General features: G+C 37.2%; 1 protein-coding gene across 2 annotated transcripts in view; it reads right to left on the bottom strand.

Annotated features, from left to right (window-relative positions):
- Rabep1 (rabaptin, RAB GTPase binding effector protein 1) overlaps positions 1–19,561 on the bottom strand; it is a 99,350-nt gene that overhangs the window by 18,184 nt on the left and 61,605 nt on the right. For both annotated transcript variants that reach the window (XM_027922653.2, XM_071603758.1), the window contains exons 7-11: positions 18,045–18,223; positions 14,847–14,978; positions 8,855–9,322; positions 7,392–7,496; positions 4,997–5,113 (exon numbers count right to left, since the gene is read on the bottom strand). In XM_027922653.2, coding sequence (XP_027778454.1) covers positions 4,997–5,113; positions 7,392–7,496; positions 8,855–9,322; positions 14,847–14,978; positions 18,045–18,223 — 1,001 coding nt within the window. The remainder of the gene's footprint in view (positions 1–4,996; positions 5,114–7,391; positions 7,497–8,854; positions 9,323–14,846; positions 14,979–18,044; positions 18,224–19,561) is intronic.

The following is a 19,561-nucleotide window of genomic DNA, read 5'->3' as shown; positions in this document are numbered from 1 at the left end:
ACATGTACAAGAATATTCATAGAAAACTTGACACCAAAAATCAGAAAAAACCCAAAGTCCCTCAGTTTTATCAATATAATATTCAAAGTATTAAAAATAACTGCTAACACAGAGAATATGGATGAAGATACATGATTAAGAGCAAAGAAACAAGACACTAAAGGCTATACACTATACAATTCCAATTATATGAAGTTCAAAAACAAGAAATAACTGAAACAGTGTCAAAATTCATAACAATGGCCACCTCTATATGCAGGTAGGTGGAGTATTTACTGACCAAGAAAGGGCATGAGGTGTATGAGAAATGATCTGAATCTTGATCTAGATGATGATCCTGGTAATATCTTTCACATGTTAAAATTCATCAAACTATACACTTGAGATTTGTGAACTTCACTTTGTATACTGTTCAACAAAAAAATGAGCTCTTAAGGAGAGATAATGGCTGGGAATTTTCCAGTTATGATATAAGACATCAACTTGGAGATCCAAGAAACACTGTGAAACCCAAACAGGAAAAATATACCCAGGTGTAGCTAAGTAAAACAATGAAAAACAAGACAAAATGAACATCTTTAAAATAGCTAGAAAAAATATGCATTTAGCTTTAAAGAAGCCAAAATAAGACCAATAGCTGGCTTTTCACCAGAAACATGGAAGCCAGAAGCAATGGAATAATAATCTCAAAGTGCTTAAGAAAATAGTATAAGTAATTAGAATTCTAACACTGGCAAAAGTGTCCATCTTGCAAGAAAGTAGAAAGAAAAAGTTACCTCTGAGAAACTAAATGTGAGAGAATCAAGACTTCTGGTGCTGTCTGAGATGGACTCTGCCATTAAGACCTTACTTTCACTGATTACAACTAAAAACTATGGATAAAAATATAAAAAGCCATTACTGAGGACCATGAAAAAGAGGCAAAAGTAGAAAGATTAAGAAGAAAAAAAAATCAAAACCAGAAAAAGCAATTTATACAGAAAAGAGTTTCCTGTTTACTTGCTCTTTTTACCCCACTTTCTCACTGCATCAATCTGAATGCAGTCCTAACTGTGAACTGCAGCAGGATAGGAGATAATACTTTCTGGCCAGGATGCCAAGAACAGGTTCTCTGTGAGCCACACAGCATGGGGATAATCTTAGAGAGATGAGAACTAGAAAAAGGATCCCCAAATTATGAATATGAACCAGCAATGGTCCTATACTCACCTGTGAGTTGGCACAGAAGGCCAGACCCAAAGCAGCATAACAAAGACTTTGGAAAACTGAACAGGCATTAGAGAAACTACCAATTCAAACAAATTAAAAGAGAACTTGAAATTAAAACTAACTGATATTTCACCTCACTCCAACCAGATGGCAATTATCAAGAATATAAGTAAAAATAAATGTTGGCAAGAATGTCAGGGGAAAAGTACACTCATACAATGCTGATGGAACTGCAAATTGGTGCAACCACCCTGGAAAGCAGTATGGAGATTCCTCAGAAAGCTTGGAATGAAACCACCATTTGATCCAATTATCCCACTCCTTGACATACACCCAAAGGACTTAAAATATGCATACCACAGTGACACAGCCACATCAATGTTTATAGCAACTAAATTCACGGCAGCTAAGTTATGGAACCAACTTAGTTGCCCTTCAACAAATGAGTGGATAAAGAAAATGTAATATATACACACAATGGAAGATTACTCAGCCATAAAGAAGAATGAAATTATGGCATTTGCCAGTAAACAGATGGAACTGGAGACTATCATGCTAAGCAAAGTAAACCAATCCCCCCAAAACCAAAGGCCAAATGTTCTCTCTGATATGTGAATGCTAACTCACAGTAAGGGAGTGGGGAGTAGAAGTTCACTGGAATAGAAAAGGGTGAATGAATGGGAAGGAAGGGAAGATGGGAATAGGAGAGACAGTAAAATGAACTGGACATAATTTTCCTATGTTCATATACAAATATACAACCAATGTAACTCATATGATGTACAATGACAAAAATGGTAAGTTATACTTCATATATGTATGTCAATATATTCTACTATCAAGTATAACTAAAAAGAACAAATAAAAAATTAAAATAAATAAGTAAAAGAGAGAACTTGGGCACTGAATCCAATCATGTTGACTACCTCCTATAACAAAACAATACAAAACCATCAACATTATCCAAAGGATTTTAACAGAACCCAGAGTCTCATAATAAAATATTCCTAATTCCCAAGACACTATAAATAAATTTGACACAGAAAGAACAAGAAAAATGTGACCAATGCTCAAGAGGAAAGAAAATCAACAGATGCCAAACCATAATGATCCAAGTTAGATTATCAAAGGTATTGAAATGGCTATTATAACTAAGCTTCATGAGGTAAAAGTAAATGCTTTGAAATGAATGAAAAGATAGCTCTCTCAAAAAAAAAAAAAGAACTAAATAAAATTTTATTATAAATCAGTATAGAATTTGGCATAAAAACAGACCAATGGAACAAAGTCGTGAAATTAACCCACACATATATACACTTGATAAATGATAAAGATGACCTTGCAGGGCAATGGGGAAAAGATGATATTTTCACAACACAGTACACAAACTGACTACCTAAATTATTTTTTATTTTTGTTTATTTACCTGTAGCTATGGAGATTGAACCCATCTTTATACAAGATACTAAGTACATACTACATCCCAGTTCCCTTGGCTATATATGTGAAAAAATAAAATTTTACCCATACCTACATCAAATAGATAGTGGCATGTATGTATAAACCAATTCCATATAAATTTTTATATAAACATAAACAACTTCATTCAATGCAACTTCTATTAAGCTAAATATGAAAATATCTTCATAATTACAGTATAAGAGAAGACTATTTTAAAAATCAGGACAGGGCTGGGGTTTTGGCTCAGTGGTAGAGCACTTGCCTAGCATGTGTGAGGCACTGGGTTCAATACTCAATACCACAATATAAATAAATAAATTAGATAAAGGTCCATCAACAACTTAAGAAAAGGACAAAAATCAATAACCATAAAGATCAATAAATCTGAGTATATTAAAAAGAAAAACTTCTACACATCAGAGTACTATTTAAGACATAAGCTACTGAGTAGAAAATGTATGCAGCAAATATAATCAAAAGGCTCTGATGAGATCATATAACAAGCACCAAGCAAATCAAGAACCAACAAAAAAGATGAAAAAAGAGCAGGATTCTCTCTCTCTCTCTCTCGTTCTCTCGTAAGTGTATATGCACACACACAATATCCAACAACCAATAAATGTAAAAAATGCTAAATAATTTCAGTGGTCATCAAAGAAATGCAAACTAAGCCACAATAAAATATCATTCATTACACATCCACCAAAATGACTATAATTAAAGTAATAAGATGAAGTTTTTCAAGACCTTGGGTTCTTCTCATACATCACTGGTGGGAGTATAAACTGGTATAACCACTTTGGAAAAGAGACAGGTATTTTTATCTACTAAAGGTGAATATACATGTTTTGACCTTTTTTATTTGCAGTACTAGAAACTAAGCCCAGAGATACTCTACCATTGAGCTATATTCCCAGCTTTTTTTTTTTTTTTTCCCTCTTCTCTCTCTTTTTTGAGACAAGGTTTGGCTAAATTGCCAAGGCTGGCCTTGAACTTTTAATCCTCCTTCCTTCTGAGTAGCTGGAATTACCAGCATCCACCACTGTGTCTGGCTATTTTGAGCATTTTGAACCAGATATTCTTTCTCCTAGATATAGACCTAAAAGAAACATGTTCACCAAACCCTATACAGAAATTTCAAAGTAACATTATTCATAATATCCCAGAACTGGAAACAACTAAAATGTCCATCAACATTAGTACAGATAAACTATGGTATATCCACTCAATAGTACAACACATGACATTGAAAATCCACCAGGCACAGTGGCATATACTTATAATCCTAGCAGCTCAGGAGGCTGAGACATGAGGATCATGAGTTCAAAGCCAGCCTCAGCAACTTAGTGAGGCCCTAAGCAATTCAGCGAGACCCTGTCTCTAAACAATAAAATATTTTTTTAAAAGGGCTGGGGGTGTGGCTCAGTGGTTAAGTGCCCCCGAGTTTAATACCCGGTATCAAAAAGTAAAATAACCACTACATGCATCAAGGCAGTACTTTCATACCCTGCCAAGTGAAGGAAGACAAATGCAAAAGAATACCTACTATGTCTCTTTTTAAAAATCAGAAAATGGACAAAACTAATGGTGTTAGGACAACAGTTACTTCTGTGTAGGAGGCTGTAAGTGATGGGGCTTAAGTGAAGGCTTCTGGGATACTGGCTAATGTTCAACTTGATCGAAGGGATGGTTACAAAGATGTTATTTGTGATATGCTTGATATAGTTATTGGATTATTTATACGAATGTTTTATCTAAAAATCATAATAATAAAAAGCTGGGCACAGTGCTGTACACTTTTAATTCCATCTATTCTAAGGTGGAAGCAGGAGGATCAAATGTTTGAGGTCAGCCTTGGCAAATTAGTGAGACCTTGTCTCTAAATTTGGCAAAAAAAAAAAAAAAGGCGGAGGGCTGGGGATGTAGCTCAGTAGTACAGAACCCCTAGGTTCAATCCCCAGCATAAACAAATAATAACTAACAAAGGGGAGAAGGAGAATCAGAGCCCCCTGATGTTAACTGATTATTAAGGGCAAAAGAAACATAACTAGCTGGGCACAGTGGCGCACACCTTAATCCCAGCAGCTTGTGAGGCTGAGGCAGGAGGATTACAAGTTCAAAACTAGCCTCAGCAGCTTAGTGATGCTAAGCAACTCAGCGAGACCCTGTCTCTAAATAAAATACAAAATAAAGCTGGGGATGTGGCTCAGTGGTCAAGTGCCCCTGAGTTCAATCCCCGGTACCAAAAGAAAAAAAAAAAAAAAAGAAAGATGACTATATTTTTACCCTGTCATTCCTATGGGTTACAATCTAAAACCCCATTTACCTGATGGCTTGAGTCCTCAGTGCTCTGCTTAATGAAGTCTTCCAGCTCCTGTTTATCTTTCATTGTCTTCTCCAGCTGGTCATTAGCTTGCCTTAGCATCACCTGCAGTTTTTTCACCTGTGTAATTAAAAACGTCAATTAAAAGGGAGAACTAGGTATTTTTTCTTTTTGGTGAAAAGGATCAAATGGAGGGCCTCGCACATATTGGCAAGTGCTTTACTACTAAGCTATATCACAAGTCCAGAATTATTTAGTGAATTAAAAAACAAAAAAAGGCAAAAACTCTTTTTAAGTCTATTTTTTCCTGAAAAACACCATAAGATTTGTCATTCTGAAATAAATGAGATGAATGACCTCAAGAGACAACTGTGCTGTGCTTTACAGTTAACAAGTCATTTTTTCACATACATCTCACTTGAAAATTGCCTTTCTTCTGGACACTCTCAGCCCTAACAATGAACTACCTAGTTCTCCTCTATCCTCTGCCTCTGATCTATAATCCACACGAACACTATAAACTTTACAAAACTGAAATACAATAATTTCTCTACTTAAAAGCACATGAATGCCTCCCAAAAGCCTTCTGATCAATTTAAACCCCTCCCATCACTGGCCCTTAGTGATCTCATTCTGGCCTAGGGTTCCTTTAAACACCCTCATGCCCAGCCACAGAACCACTCAGACACTTCCTAGAACACACACTTTTCTTTCGTAACTCTTTCCTCTAGACCTCTTTCTTCTCCCTGAACTCCCTATCTCTCCTTCACCACTTCTTTTTTTTTTTTTTTAATTTATTTATTTATTTATTTTTAGGTGTAGATGGACACAACACAATGCCTTTATTTTTATGTGGTGCTGAGAATCGAACCCGGGTCCCGCTCATGCTAGGCAAGTGCTCTACTGCTGAGCCACAATCCCAGCCCCTCCTTCACCACTTCTTTTCCCAACTAACTTTTACCCAGGCTCTACAAAAACTTAGCTCAAATGTTGCCTTTCCTGAACCCATGGTTAAGGTAGATGCCCTCCTTAATTTCTATGTGTACCTCTCCAGGAACAAACTATATTGAACTACTGTTTTGGTTCGAAACACTAAAAGCTTCACGGGGGTTGAAATTTTCTTCTAGCTGCATCTGAATCACCAGGACCCAGCATAATGCCAGGTGTAGATGAGGCATCAGTGAATGTTTATGGAAATGGCTAAGGAACCCAAGATAGCCCATTCCCATGCTACACTACCAAAGACAAACTATATTAGTTTTGCAAATACCTTTAGAAATTTACCTTTGAACTATTTAAGAAAAAAAGCATATATGGAAGAACTCAATGCCAACAACATTGAAAATATATGTATATTTTTGTTTGTTTGGTACTGAGAATTGAACCCCGGGCACTCTACCACTGAGCAACATCCCCATCCCCTTTTTATTTTTGATTTTGAGACAGGGTCTCACTAAATTGCTGTGGTTAGCTTTGAACTTGTGATCCTCCTGCCTCAGCCTCCAAAGCTACTGGGATTACAGGTATGCACCACTGTGTCCAGCTGACATTTGAAAATATTAAACCACCATTCTAATTTGCTTGAAGTTCTTTTTATTTTCAGTTGTTGATGGAAATTTATTTTATTCATTTATTTATATGTAGTACTGAGAATCGAACTCAGTGTCTCACATATAGTAGGCAATTGTTCTACCAGTGAGCCACAACCCCAGCCCTGCTTAAAGTTCTTTTGAAGACTAAGAGAATAATGTTCAAAACAACCAAAGGTCAGTTAAGAAATAGAAGAAAAATAATCTTTTCCTTACATATACTTTCAACAAATCTACTCTCATGAAATTCTACATTATTTCCTAAATTGTATCAAGGTACTCATCTTTCAACACTGTGTTTGGACAAGTACTTAACTGTCAATTTCAGCATTCCAAATTTACCAAACTTAATCTCTGTGACCCTGTAAATTAACCTTAATCAATTCAACAAATTTATGCCAAGAAGTAGGCAATAAGCAATGAAGATTCCAAATTCTGATTAATCACATTCAATTAAGCTTTTGTTCTACAGAGGCCATGTTCAATCTCTTCTGTCCCTAGTCTTCATATCATGAAGTATTCCAGATCAATGCCAATATCAAGTGTAGACAGTGGGTGGAAAGGGTAGGGTGGGAGAGGAGTGAGGGTGCTCCTCTAAGAGCTGAGGTGATCCAAATAGTATTGGCACATTAATAAAACACAGGTAACACCAAGGGACTCCCGCTGGAAATTTAACTGCCACTGTATGTGCCAGATTATTTCATAATTTAACAAGACAGATATGCTTCATTAAAGCAAATGGGGGGTAATTCTGTACCTCCAATGAAGACTACAACAGCTCCAATTTGGCATATCCAAATGAAACTCACCTGGTCTCTTGTTTCAGCCTCCTGAATTTGAATTCCTTGTAACTGTTTTTCATAATTGGAACACATATCACAACGTCTACCAAGTTTATTTCCAGCATTATGTACCTGAAGGGCACCAAAATTACTTTTTATCAGGCAGAACAAAATAATTCTTCATCACATACTTGAGGAATACATGCATAGTATTCTACTGATGTTACTCAAAGTATAGTACAGAATAAACAATTTCTCCATGGACTTTCAGAAAGAGTTTCAATTCAGGGTCACACTTTTTTTTTTTTTTTTTTTTGGTGATACTGGGGATTGAACTCAGGGTACTGTGCATAGGAGTTAAGCACTCTACCAACTAAGCTATAATTCTAAAAAGTCATAATCTCCAGTACAAGTATGAGAGGAAAAGGAGGGAAACAACACATCAACAAGAGGCTGAGGGCCACAAAACACCATATTTGAGGAAAACACAAAGCAAGCAGACAATGCTACACCGCGGCACTCATAATTTAAATCAATACAACCGGACCAATGAAAAAGGCAGAAAACACAAACAGTGCCAATTCCCCATTTCACCAGCTCCACTTATGAAATAGGTGTGAAACTATTAACAAGCACCTTCTCACATACGTTTTGCATGAGGCCAAGAATAGTTTCTTTCAGGCTCAACAGGCTATTCCACTTACTTATCAAGCACTTCTTTAAAGAGAAGTAGCCCTGAGCAAAGGAAAGCCCTGGAATTCAGAAAACCAGGATTCTAACCCAGGTTTTGCTACTAGGTCAAGGGGAACACTTAAGCAATGCTTGATCTCTCAGAGCCAATTTCCTCATCTGGAAATTGGGGACAATCATGCCCTGATTGCCTCATTCTGATAAGAAAATTCAAAGAGATGAGGTAAGTAAAAGGGCTTTGTAATCTGTAACGCATTATGCCAATACATATTTAAGTTTCTATCTTCTAATTTTCTGAGTTTGCAAATACCCTGAGGAGGAAAATTAAAGTTTATTAAAGTCTGACTTCTTATTAGTTTGCTTCCTTTTTTCTCCCATATTTTCTACCTACTCCTTAAACCACTACTCTGCATCAATCAATGATAAGCATTTGCATTCCAGACCTAAAGGAAAGACAAACTGAATCCTGAAATACACTCAGATTTAAGAAAACTTCAAAACAAATTCAGCTATTCTAACTTAGTAATGTTAGGAAGGTTGTCCCAGCTTCTGAAGTATGACCTCAGGGGGAGAAATTCACAATCAACACCAATAGCTGGTTAACACCCTTCTCTCTCACAGGCAGCAGGAAGAACCAAAGCAGACTATGACAGGTACCGGATAATCTGGGTTAACACCTACTTGCTGGAAACACAAGCCTGCATTGACTCCAGGGACTATCTACTCAATGACCAATAAATCCCAGAGTTACAGTAATGTCCCTCAGACTGAACAAGAGGAACAGATCATGAATAACTCACCTCTTTCTGCAGGAGATTCCACTCAGTCTCACTGACTAAGCGGTAACCACTGGGGGACACGTAAGCACTCTCCATACCCTGGGTAACACTGGAGAGAAGGGATGCCGTCTCTTCCTGTTCTGGTGTCATAGCCTTGATTGCTCTTTCCTGATCTTTGGTTAACATAAACCCACTTGGCATCTGCAGTGACCCAAGGGATGCAGTATCAAAGTTCTCAGATACTGAATCTGCTCCTACCAGTGGTCCAAAATCCGACTCATCCAGGTTTCCAGCAGATTTTGCTTTGTAATTATAGCCTAAAGCTTTGGATTGCAATGAGCCCGAGGTTCCCAAGCTGTCTGTAGACTGTGCTCTCCTGAGTCCATCTTTAAACATGTCATTGTCCGATTTACTAAATGGATCTCCAGATGGTAATAGCAAGTCTGCATCTAAGGAATGAACTGAACCATGGGTGCTGTCTAAGTGCTCCTGAAATGTGAAAAGAGATATTGCCAAATTAGACAATGTTCTGTATCTTCAAAATATATCATACACTTGGCATATTTTACCACATTACACGTGACAATCATTAACACAACCTTCATTTAATCATTATTCAGTATCTAAATATGTTGGGCACTAAGCAGGTGCATAAGCTAGACACAGTGGCACATGCCCATATTCCAATGACTTAGGAGGTTAAGGCAGGAGGATCACAAGTTCAAGACCAGACTCAGCAACTTAGCAAGACTAATCAAATCAGCCTAATCCTGTCTCAAAATAAAAAATAAAAAGGGCCAGGGATATAGTTCAGTAGTTAAGCACCCCTGGGAGACTGAGGCAAGAGGATTTCAAATTCAAAGCCAGCCTCAGCAACTTAGCGAGGCCCTAAGCAACTTAGCAAGACCCAGTCACACAACAAATAATAAAAAAGAGCCGGGGATGTGGCTCAGTGGTAAAGCACCTTTGGGTTCAATTCCCAGCACAAAAATTAATTAATTAATTAATTAGGAAAATATTTTCACTTGGTATAGTAAAAAATTGGCATCTTTTATGTTAATTCCACCATTTCTTTATTTTCAAAGATTTTTACTTTTCTGAAACAGATGTCTGAAAACACAAACCTAGGCTATATGAAGGTAATGATGGTGAAAGTCCCAAATAAGTAACCTAATAAAAACTAGAATAAGAACCAATTCTGGTAGCTCACAAAAAATTTTTTCTTCAGCCAAGCATGGTGGTGCATAGCTGTAATCCTAGCTACTCACGAGGCTGAGGCAAGAGGATCACAAATTCAAGGCCAGCCTAAGTAATTTAGTGAAATCCTTTCTCAAAATAAAATTTTAAAAGGGACAGGAATATAGCTCAGTGGTAAAGCACTTGCCTAGCATGTGTGAGGCCCTGTGTTCAAGCACCAGTACAGAGGGGGGAAAACATACTATGAAAATAATCAGATATATCCATACTGATTTTTGCCTAAGGAAAAATTATATATAATAGCATTACTTAATGAAAACTTCATGGTAGTAAAAAAACAGAACCAACCTGATGATTAATTATCACATTTTTTATTTCCTATATTTCATGATGTTTTAGTGTCTTGGAGGCCCTGATGGCTAGAGAGAGACTGTGCCTCCCAGAGTCAGCTAATGCCTAAAGATAATAAACAATTCACTTGACTATAACATACCTTTCATAAGTAAACCAGTCAATCCCAAAACCATACTCTAACCACCTCCTTTATCTGATTCCCATACCAAGCCACTACTTTCCCTGCCCTAAATCATCCCAGGAACAGATAGGAACCAAATGAAAGATACCCCATAAACTACAAAGTCCATGGGAATCATTCAAATTAGCCAGTCCTGTACTGTTTGCCCTGCTCTGCTTAAGGAAACCCCAATGACTGTGGTCCATGCTTTCCCTTTGCTCCTTCTGGCTCCAGACCAGCTCTGGTGTTTCCCAATGAGGTCCTACAAGTCATGCTGCACCTCTCATTTCTAGGGGAATTTTGAGCTCAATGAAGGAATTCTTACCCAGCATGCAAGAACCCTGGGTTCAATTCACAATTTTTGGAGGGGGGAGGGACTAATGACATTGGCCTCTCCATGTTAACACCTAGTCACCTTTATAAATTAAAACTTGGGCACAAATTAGTTGGAAACTGACTAACGGAATTTTGGTACATTTACATTGCTGAAATTCTATCAGCCATCAAATGTCATTTTTTGGGAAAACAATGATGTGCCAAAACCTTAGAGTACATTTAAGTGGGAGGAAAATGTATCTATTATGTAGTTGCAATATAAAATATGTTTTAAAAATACAAATAGAAACTTTTATGCTATCTTTGAAAAAGAAAATAGAGGGAAAGAAGAAACACACATCAAAAATGTTAGAGGTAAGGTTATCTCTGGGTTACAGGATTTTCATGACCTTTTCTTGTACTTTCCAAATTTTACATAGTATTTCCATATTATTTTTGTATTGAGAAAAGCATATTTTAAGCATCAGGTTAAAGACTATGTACGATCCTATAAATTTCAAATGTCTTTAGCAATAAATCTAAGTCTCCACAGCATTACATATTAATTTTAAACTATTGACTAAAGTAAAATCGTCATGACTTTTTTTTTTTTTTTAGAGAGAGAGAGAGAACTTTTAATATTTATTTTATTTTTTTATTGTTTTTTTTTCGGCGGACACAACATCTTTCTTTGTATGTGGTGCTGAGGATCAAACCCAGGCCGCACGCACATGCCAGGCGAGTGTGCTACCGCTTGAGCCACATCCTCAGCCCTCGTCATGACTTTTAACACAATAAAGTATACTCAAAATTCAAACTCATCTGAAAAATCTAAAAGGTATTTCAAATGTTAGAAAGTATATATACAATGTCATACAGATTTGTTAAGACATAAGCAAAAATAAGAAAAGTACTTTATCATAAATCATAGCAAATTTCCCTTTCCTGTTTTCCTGATTTTCAAACATTCCTGGGTAGATAACTACATGATGCAAAAACCACATAATATTTGGCTGTATCCCAAAATTGAGAGATTCTCCTGGAGTTAACTATTTAAAAAACACACAGCACAATACGGCCAAGTAGTTCTCAGTGTATGTTCCAAAATGAAGAATGTGCAAAAACAATTACATTGTAATTTTCAGTGTCTATGAGGATATTTTTAAAAGTCTTAACATTAAACTATCCATAATCATGAAAATATAAGCCACCAAGATGTAGATCATACATGAATCAGAATAAATCCTTAAACTACAGAGAAATGTGATGCCTCTCAAAGAAAAAAATATTTCACCCGCCACCCTTTTTTTTTTTTAATCAGGGATTGAACCTGGGGACACTTAAACCTCTGAGTCACATCCCAAGCCCTTTTTATTTTTTATTTTAAGACAGGATCTTGTTAAGTTGCTCAGGGCCTTGCTAAGTTGCTGAGGCTGGGCTTTGAACTTGTGATCATCTTGCCTCTGCCTCCCAAGCTGCTGGGATTACAGGTGTCTGCCACTGTGTCCAGCCCTTTATCCCAGTTTAACTGATGCTTGTTCACCAGACTGGGAATTAAGGTTGAGCAGGTGTGCAGGGAATTCTTTTTTGTTTGGTATTAGGGACGAAATCCAGGACCTCACACTCAGAAGGGCTGGAGTGCTGGAACTAGCCACATCTCTAGCCCCTCTGAGTACAAAATTCTAAGTAGCAGGGACAGTAAAAACAAGGCATATAAACATGAACAGCAAGCAGACAGGTCTGTTTGTAGTGAAATGAGAGCAGGGATTAAGAACTGAAGGGATGTTCAGTTAGGAAAGCCAAGCTAAGAACTTACTTTTTTCTCCTAAAGGAAATAAGGGAAACATTTTTCTTAATTAAAGAGAAGATATCAGCATGAGCTTTGAAGGATGAGTAAAAGGATTTCAACATTCAGAAAGATGGAGGGAAGCACTAGGGATATAGCTCAGTGGTAGAACTCTTGCTTAGTATGTGCAAGGCCCTGGGTTCAATCTCTAATGGTGGGGAGGCGGGGGAAGCAGAAAAGAAAGAAAGGCAGAGAAAGACAAAAATTCTACTTGAAGGCAGCCAATTTGGAAAGCAGTATGGAGATTCCTTGGAAAGCTGGGAATAGAACCACCATTTGACCCAGCTATTCTTCTTCTCGGACTATACCCAAAAGACCTAAAAACAGCATACTACAGGGACACAGCCACATCAATGTTTATAGCAACACAATTCACAATAGCTAAACTGTGGAGCCAACCTAGATGCCCTTCAATGGATGAATGGATACAAAAAATGTGGCATATATACACAATGGAATATTACTCAGCACTAAAAAATAACAAGATCATGGCATTTGCAGGGAAATGGATGGCATTAGAGCAGATTAGGCTAAGTGAAGTTAGCCAAACCCTAAAAAGCAAATGCCGAATGTCTTCTCTGATATATGACTCAAAATGAGGTAGGGAGGAAGAGCATGAGAAGAAGATTATCACTAAATAGGGAAGAGAGGTGGGAGGGAAGGGGAGGGAAAAGGGGAATTGCATGGAAGATGGAAGGAGACCCTCACTGTTATACAGAATACATGTATGACGATGTGAGGGAAAAAATAAAAAGAAGTGTGTCACATTAGATTGGGTAGAGAGAAGTGATGGGAGGGGAGGGAAGAGGAAGGGGGGAAAGGAAGGACAGCAGAATAAAATAGACTTTATTATTGCTGTGGGTATATACGTGACTGCATGACCAATGTGATTCTGCAACCTGTACATTCAGAAAAATGAGAAATTATACCCCATCTGATTCAAATGTATGATATGTCAAGATCATTGTACTGTCATGTGTAACTAATTAATACAAATAAAAAAATTTAAAAAATAAAAAAAGAATTCCACATGAAGGAAACATCATGCAATACAGAGTGTAGCACAATACAATAACCAATGTGGCCAAAATGGAATCCTTATTATGAAGAATTTCAATCCCCTCATTGAAGGATCTGTATTCAGTGATATACATAATGGGAATGAGTTGTGGTTTTTAAGTAAAGGAGTGGCCTGAATGCAGCTGCACTTAAGAAAATTAATTTGACAATGATGCAAGTGTACAATGGAGTAGAAAAGGCTGAAGGCAAGAAACCCAATGAGGAGGTCTTTGTGACACTGCAGGTGAGAGATCATGAGACTACAAGAACACCATCTTATACTTTGCACCTCTGGGACTCTCTACTATATCCATTCTCAACATCTGCAATGTTCTACCAGGCCTCACCACAATCTGTCAAACTTCACCCTCTATTCTCAGCACTAAAGACCTATTTCTGCCAAATGTGGTGGTGCACTCCTGTAATCCCAGTGATTTGGGAGACTGAGGCAGGAAGACTCCAAGTTTGAGGCCAGCCTCAGCAAGTTGGCAAGACCCTGTCTCAAAATAAAATTTAGAAAGGTCTTGGGATGTAGCTCAGAGGTAAAGCACCTTGGGCTCTATCCCCAGTGCCACAAGGAAAAAAAAATAATAATCCTAGTACTAGTTAAAACTCTTACATGTGCTACAGGAAGCTAAATGTTTCCACACTTTAATCTCCTTTAAACAAACTCCAAGTATTAGTAACACCATTCACTTCAAAAAAGATTTTATACACGTCACTTAAAAGATTCTAAAGTATCAAATTTTGAAATTACTGGTAAAAAAATTATTTCATAGGGTGAATGAAACTCCAACATATTTCAGATAGTGCTACCTATAATACTTTCTAAGCAACCAAAAGAAAATACTATTATTTTATCTAATTTCTAGCTATTTACTTCCAATATGAACAATGTAATTGGCTGATGTTTGAGTAAGTGAACCGTATGTGACACTGAACATATAGTATTTTTGTTTTCTGAGATGCCTTCAACTCCTGGGCTCAAGTGATCCTCCCACCTCAGCCTCCCAAGTTCAGGGACTTACAGACACGTTCTGTGCCTGGCTAATGCAAAAATTTTAATTACAGATTCACTATACCTCTTCATTTGATAACTGGGCAGAAGATTCTTCTTGAGGTAAAGCACATACTACTGGTATTTTTACTTCTTCCTCAATATCTGTTTTTTTGTGATCCTTTCTCTTATTAATTCTTTGTTGTTCATCGTCCTCCTAAAAGGAAGAAAAAACATTTATCAAGGTAATCTTAACAAGTCACAGTTCTTTAATCACACTAAACAAATAAAAAGAACAAAGAGCTTTATACCAATAGAAAATTGGACACTTAAAGCTTATTTGTTTTGTAATAATATTTAGGGGCCTCTGGTCATGACAAAATATTTTAAAACTGCAAGCACAAAATAAGAACCCTGCTACAAAGAAAAATATCAGGAAACAGCTTTCAAGAAAAGCATATATATGAAAGTAAAGCAAAAGAAAACTAACTTCTCCCTTCAAATGATCAAAAAATATTTTTTTTACATAGAACATTCCTTCTGATTATTGTAGAAAATAGGAAAAAAAGTTGTTATGACACTACACATCCATTAGAAACACATAAAAATTTGTATAAAATACAAAAACAATGATCAAAGTTGATGTAGAAATTCATTCAACAAAGGTGAATAAGATACCTTCTGGGTTCCCCCAAAGACTGTTTAGTAAGGAGAGACAAACATACAATTACATTACAAGGAGGTACAACGTTCTGCAGGAGAAATACAAGATTGATTTCATTTGAGGGATCGAGCAAAGGAGCCCTAAAGGAGGCAATACTTCAGCTGGATCATGGAAGATCAGTAAGATGAGCTTGCCACTTGCCTAAGAGAAGGTAGGCAAGGGTTCCAGGGAGAAAGGAAGCATGTACAAAACAAAGAAGCCTGGGAAGGCAGGCTTATGGTGGAATGCTGAATAATTCAATGTGTCTGAAAAGTGGACAGGTACATAAAAAGTGAAGGACACAGGAAAGAGGCAATGATTAAGTGCTTAGACTCTAGAATCAGAAATTGGCTCAAACCTCAGAGCTGCCATTACTTCTCACAGCCTGCTTCCTCATTTATAACATAAGAACAGTTCTGTAGTGCCTACCTCGTATGGACGGTTTTGCTGTTTTCTGACAACCACTTGAGATAAAGCTTTACATATAAAGCCTTAGCACCATGCTAGCACATAAACACATAGTTAGAGCTCAATAAATGTTAATAATGGCCTTAAACAACGATCTTAGTAAGCTTAGACTGTTTCAATGAGCAGCAAGAAAGGCATGGCAATTTGTACTTTAGAATCTAAACCCTTAGGCTAACCCTTTGTGTGACTGCTGTCACACAAGATGAATGAGTCTGAATTAAGTGATAAAAAAAGAAATTTATTTATGAATGATACTGCAGATTCAACCCAGCAGTACTTTATCACTGAGCTTTATCACTGAGCTAAGTCCCCAGCAACCCCATACACACACACACACACACACACACACACACACAAATATATATTTTAGTTGTAGATGGCCACAATACCTTTATTTTGTTTGTTTATTTTTATGTGGTACTAAGGATCAAATCCAGTGCCTCACATGTGCAAGGTAAGTGCTCTACTGCTGAGCCACAACACCAGCCCTCCCATCCCTTTGTGTTATTTTGAGACAGGGTCTTACTAAGTTGCTTAGGGCCTCACTAAGTTGCTGAGGCTAGCTTCAAACTTCTGATCCTCCTGCCTCAGCCCCTGGGTTGCTGGGATTACAGAAATGCAATACCATGCTAATGAAAAAGAAGAAATTTAAAAGAGAAACTTCTGCAAAACAAAATTTAGCTGGGCACAGTGGGACATGCTTGTGATCCCAGCTGCTTGAGAGGCAAAGGCAGGAGGATCACAAGTTTGAGGCCAGCCTGGGCAGCTTATTAAGACCCTGTCTCAGAATAAATACTAAAAAGGGATGGGGTTGTATCTCAGTAGCAGAACATTCCAGGATTCAGTCTCTAGTACCTAAATAAATAAGTAAGTAAAATCCAACCTAAGTCACATAAGGCAATTTAAAATACTTCTTAAAATACCTAGAAAATCAATGCAAACTTTTATATAGCCACCTAGGGAAATATCTGTGCACGTATACAATATGGTATAAGATATGTTAATAATGGCCTTAAACAACAATCTTAGTAAGCTTAGACTGTTTCAATGAGCAGCAAGAAAGGCATGACAAAATCTGTATTTTAGAATCTAAACCCTTAGGCTAACCCTTTGTGTGACTGCTGTCACACAAGATAAATGAGTCTGAATCCATGAGTCTGGATTAGCTATGGCATTACTTAAGATGACAAAATAAGGGGGGGGGGTGGAAATCTAGATGTCCACATGGAGAAATATTAAATTATGATATATACCTGCTGCCAGTTAATGAGATAGAACTCTGGTATGAAAATATATCCAAGATGATGCTTATGAAAAAATAAGTTATGGAAGAAATACTTTTATGATCCAAGTATTTGGGGTAGAGGAAGGAATCACCCTAACTATATGCTAACAAACACACAGAACTGATCTGGGAAACTATCAAACTGCTAAATGCAGTTATTTCTGGAAAAGAGGTATCGAGAGGGATTTCACCTTGATCACTTCATATGACTTTACTATTTCATTTTGAATTTTAAACAAGCAACTTTCAACATGAAAATGCATTTGTGCATTATTCATATAAGTAATTATTTTTAAATAATGAGGAGAAACTTTGCAGCACCCTGGACAACTATCTTTCATATCACTCAGTTTTTCCATCCCCATCTTGTCATCTTCTAATCAGGCTTTTAGAACAAAGTCACCAAAAGACAGCACTGCAGACAAAGATTTCTCAGAAACAGGCACTGCCACATCCTGCAATCTCGAAGAGGATCATTTATAAATCAGTATCCCCCTTCTGAGATAAGGCGATATATGAAGCTAAAAAACAAAATTCCTCAAACACAGCTATTATCTTTTTTTTTAAGTGGCATTCAAAAAAAGAAAAAAGTAACAAAACAAACAAAAAACTATAAACAAGTACATGCAGCTCAGCTGCCCCTAACATGGGCAATGTCCTGGATTCCATTCCCAGCCCTCGATAATAATGGCAATGATGATAATAAAGTGGTACACATTACCTTGTTCCAGCTTAAATCAACACAAAAAAAATCATACAATAATGCAATCAGGAGGAGGGGTGCTGTTATTAACAACATAAGCAAATCCTAAAAAAATAGTATTCACCTGATCTTTCTTCTTTAGTTCTTCTACTTGTCGGAGCTGTTCTGAAGTTAACACAATCTCCATTCGCTGCATGTCTCTCATCAGTAAACGCTGAGATTCCAGAAACTGGTCATTGGCCTTCTGCCATGTATGTTTTAACTGGTTATGTTGTTGTCGCTCTTGCTCCAAGAGATGGCAAACTATTAGGAACCCCAATCAAAAACACTGAATTTTAATGGAAGAAAATTTCTTTAGCATAGGGCTACTAGACCAGAACCAGTGGTCTATTTTATCTATATGTTTGTTCTTGATTGGCCCCAAGAGGCAATCTACAGATGAATATGGCAGGTATCTCTACACCATCTCTCTACTGCAGAGCCTCCCAAAGTGCGCCCAAGAATATATGAAGAAAGGACTTCTGTGTCCATTTAAGTTTAAGAAATTCTGGGTTAAGTAAATTGTTAAAGACTACAGCAGGATTTTGAGTTGAGGGTCTTCATTATATGTATTTTCTCTTAGAAGGTGATATATGCTGGGCATGAGGGCTACACACCTATAATTCCAGCAGTTTAGGAGGCTGAGGCAGGAAGATTACAAGTTCAAGGCTGGCCCCATCAAGTAAACCAGGCCCTAAGCAACTTAGTGAGACCCTGTCTCAAAATAAAAACCAAAAAGGGCTAGAAATGTAGCTTAGTGGTAAAGGGCTCTTAGGTTCAATCTCCAGTACCCGCCCCCCCAAAAAAGGTAATATGTAATATAGCATTTCCCAAATTTATTAGACAAATAATAACAAGGACTGGGGATGTGGCTCAGTGGTAGAACACTTGCCTGTCATAAGTGAGGTCCTGGGTTCAATCCCCAGTATCACAAAAATATAAACAAATAAAAACAATTTTTACAGTTCAGTTTAAATAAATGAAGGGAATACACTTTGGCAAATGTTGTTCTAAAGGCCCATGTGTGGTAACTACTCCTAAATATGCTTAATACGTTTTGATAAATCTGTCATTCAGGAATCCTTCCTGGGCCCATTTAGTTCTGCCTCCTTAGGATAAGTTAAAAAAAAAAAAATTTGTAAAATATATACATTGTTGATACCATCAGCTCAGCCATCTTACTTTGAAAACATCTATCTATGTTTATCTTTATCAATAGATAAAAGCACTATCTATCTACCCATCCACTCATCCACCCAACCACCCGAGTCAGAAACCTGAGAGAATCATATTTCTGACTTCGTATCCCCATCTATCTTCTGATTTCTGGCTTCTGCCTTAGACCAGCCCTTAGGATTTAAGACAACTTCAATGGTAGTCCCATTTTCATTCTTCCTGAGCTGGCCTTTAGATTGGTCTTGCTCTCTCTTTCCTATCCTCCACACTGCTATTAAACCGAAACTTTTTTTTTTTTTTTTTTTTTGGTACCAGAGATTGAACCCAGCCATGCTCAATCAACCATTGAGCCACATCTCCAGCCCTTTTCTTTTGTTTGTTTGTTTGTTTTATTTTGAGACAGGGCCTCATTAAGTTGCTAATGCT

The sequence above is a fragment of the Marmota flaviventris genome, chromosome 17, assembly GCF_047511675.1.
Source record: "Marmota flaviventris isolate mMarFla1 chromosome 17, mMarFla1.hap1, whole genome shotgun sequence".
Classification (NCBI taxonomy): Eukaryota; Metazoa; Chordata; class Mammalia; order Rodentia; family Sciuridae; genus Marmota; species Marmota flaviventris.
The sequence above is the reverse complement of the archived record's forward strand: the minus strand, read 5'-3'. Positions and strand labels throughout refer to the sequence as shown.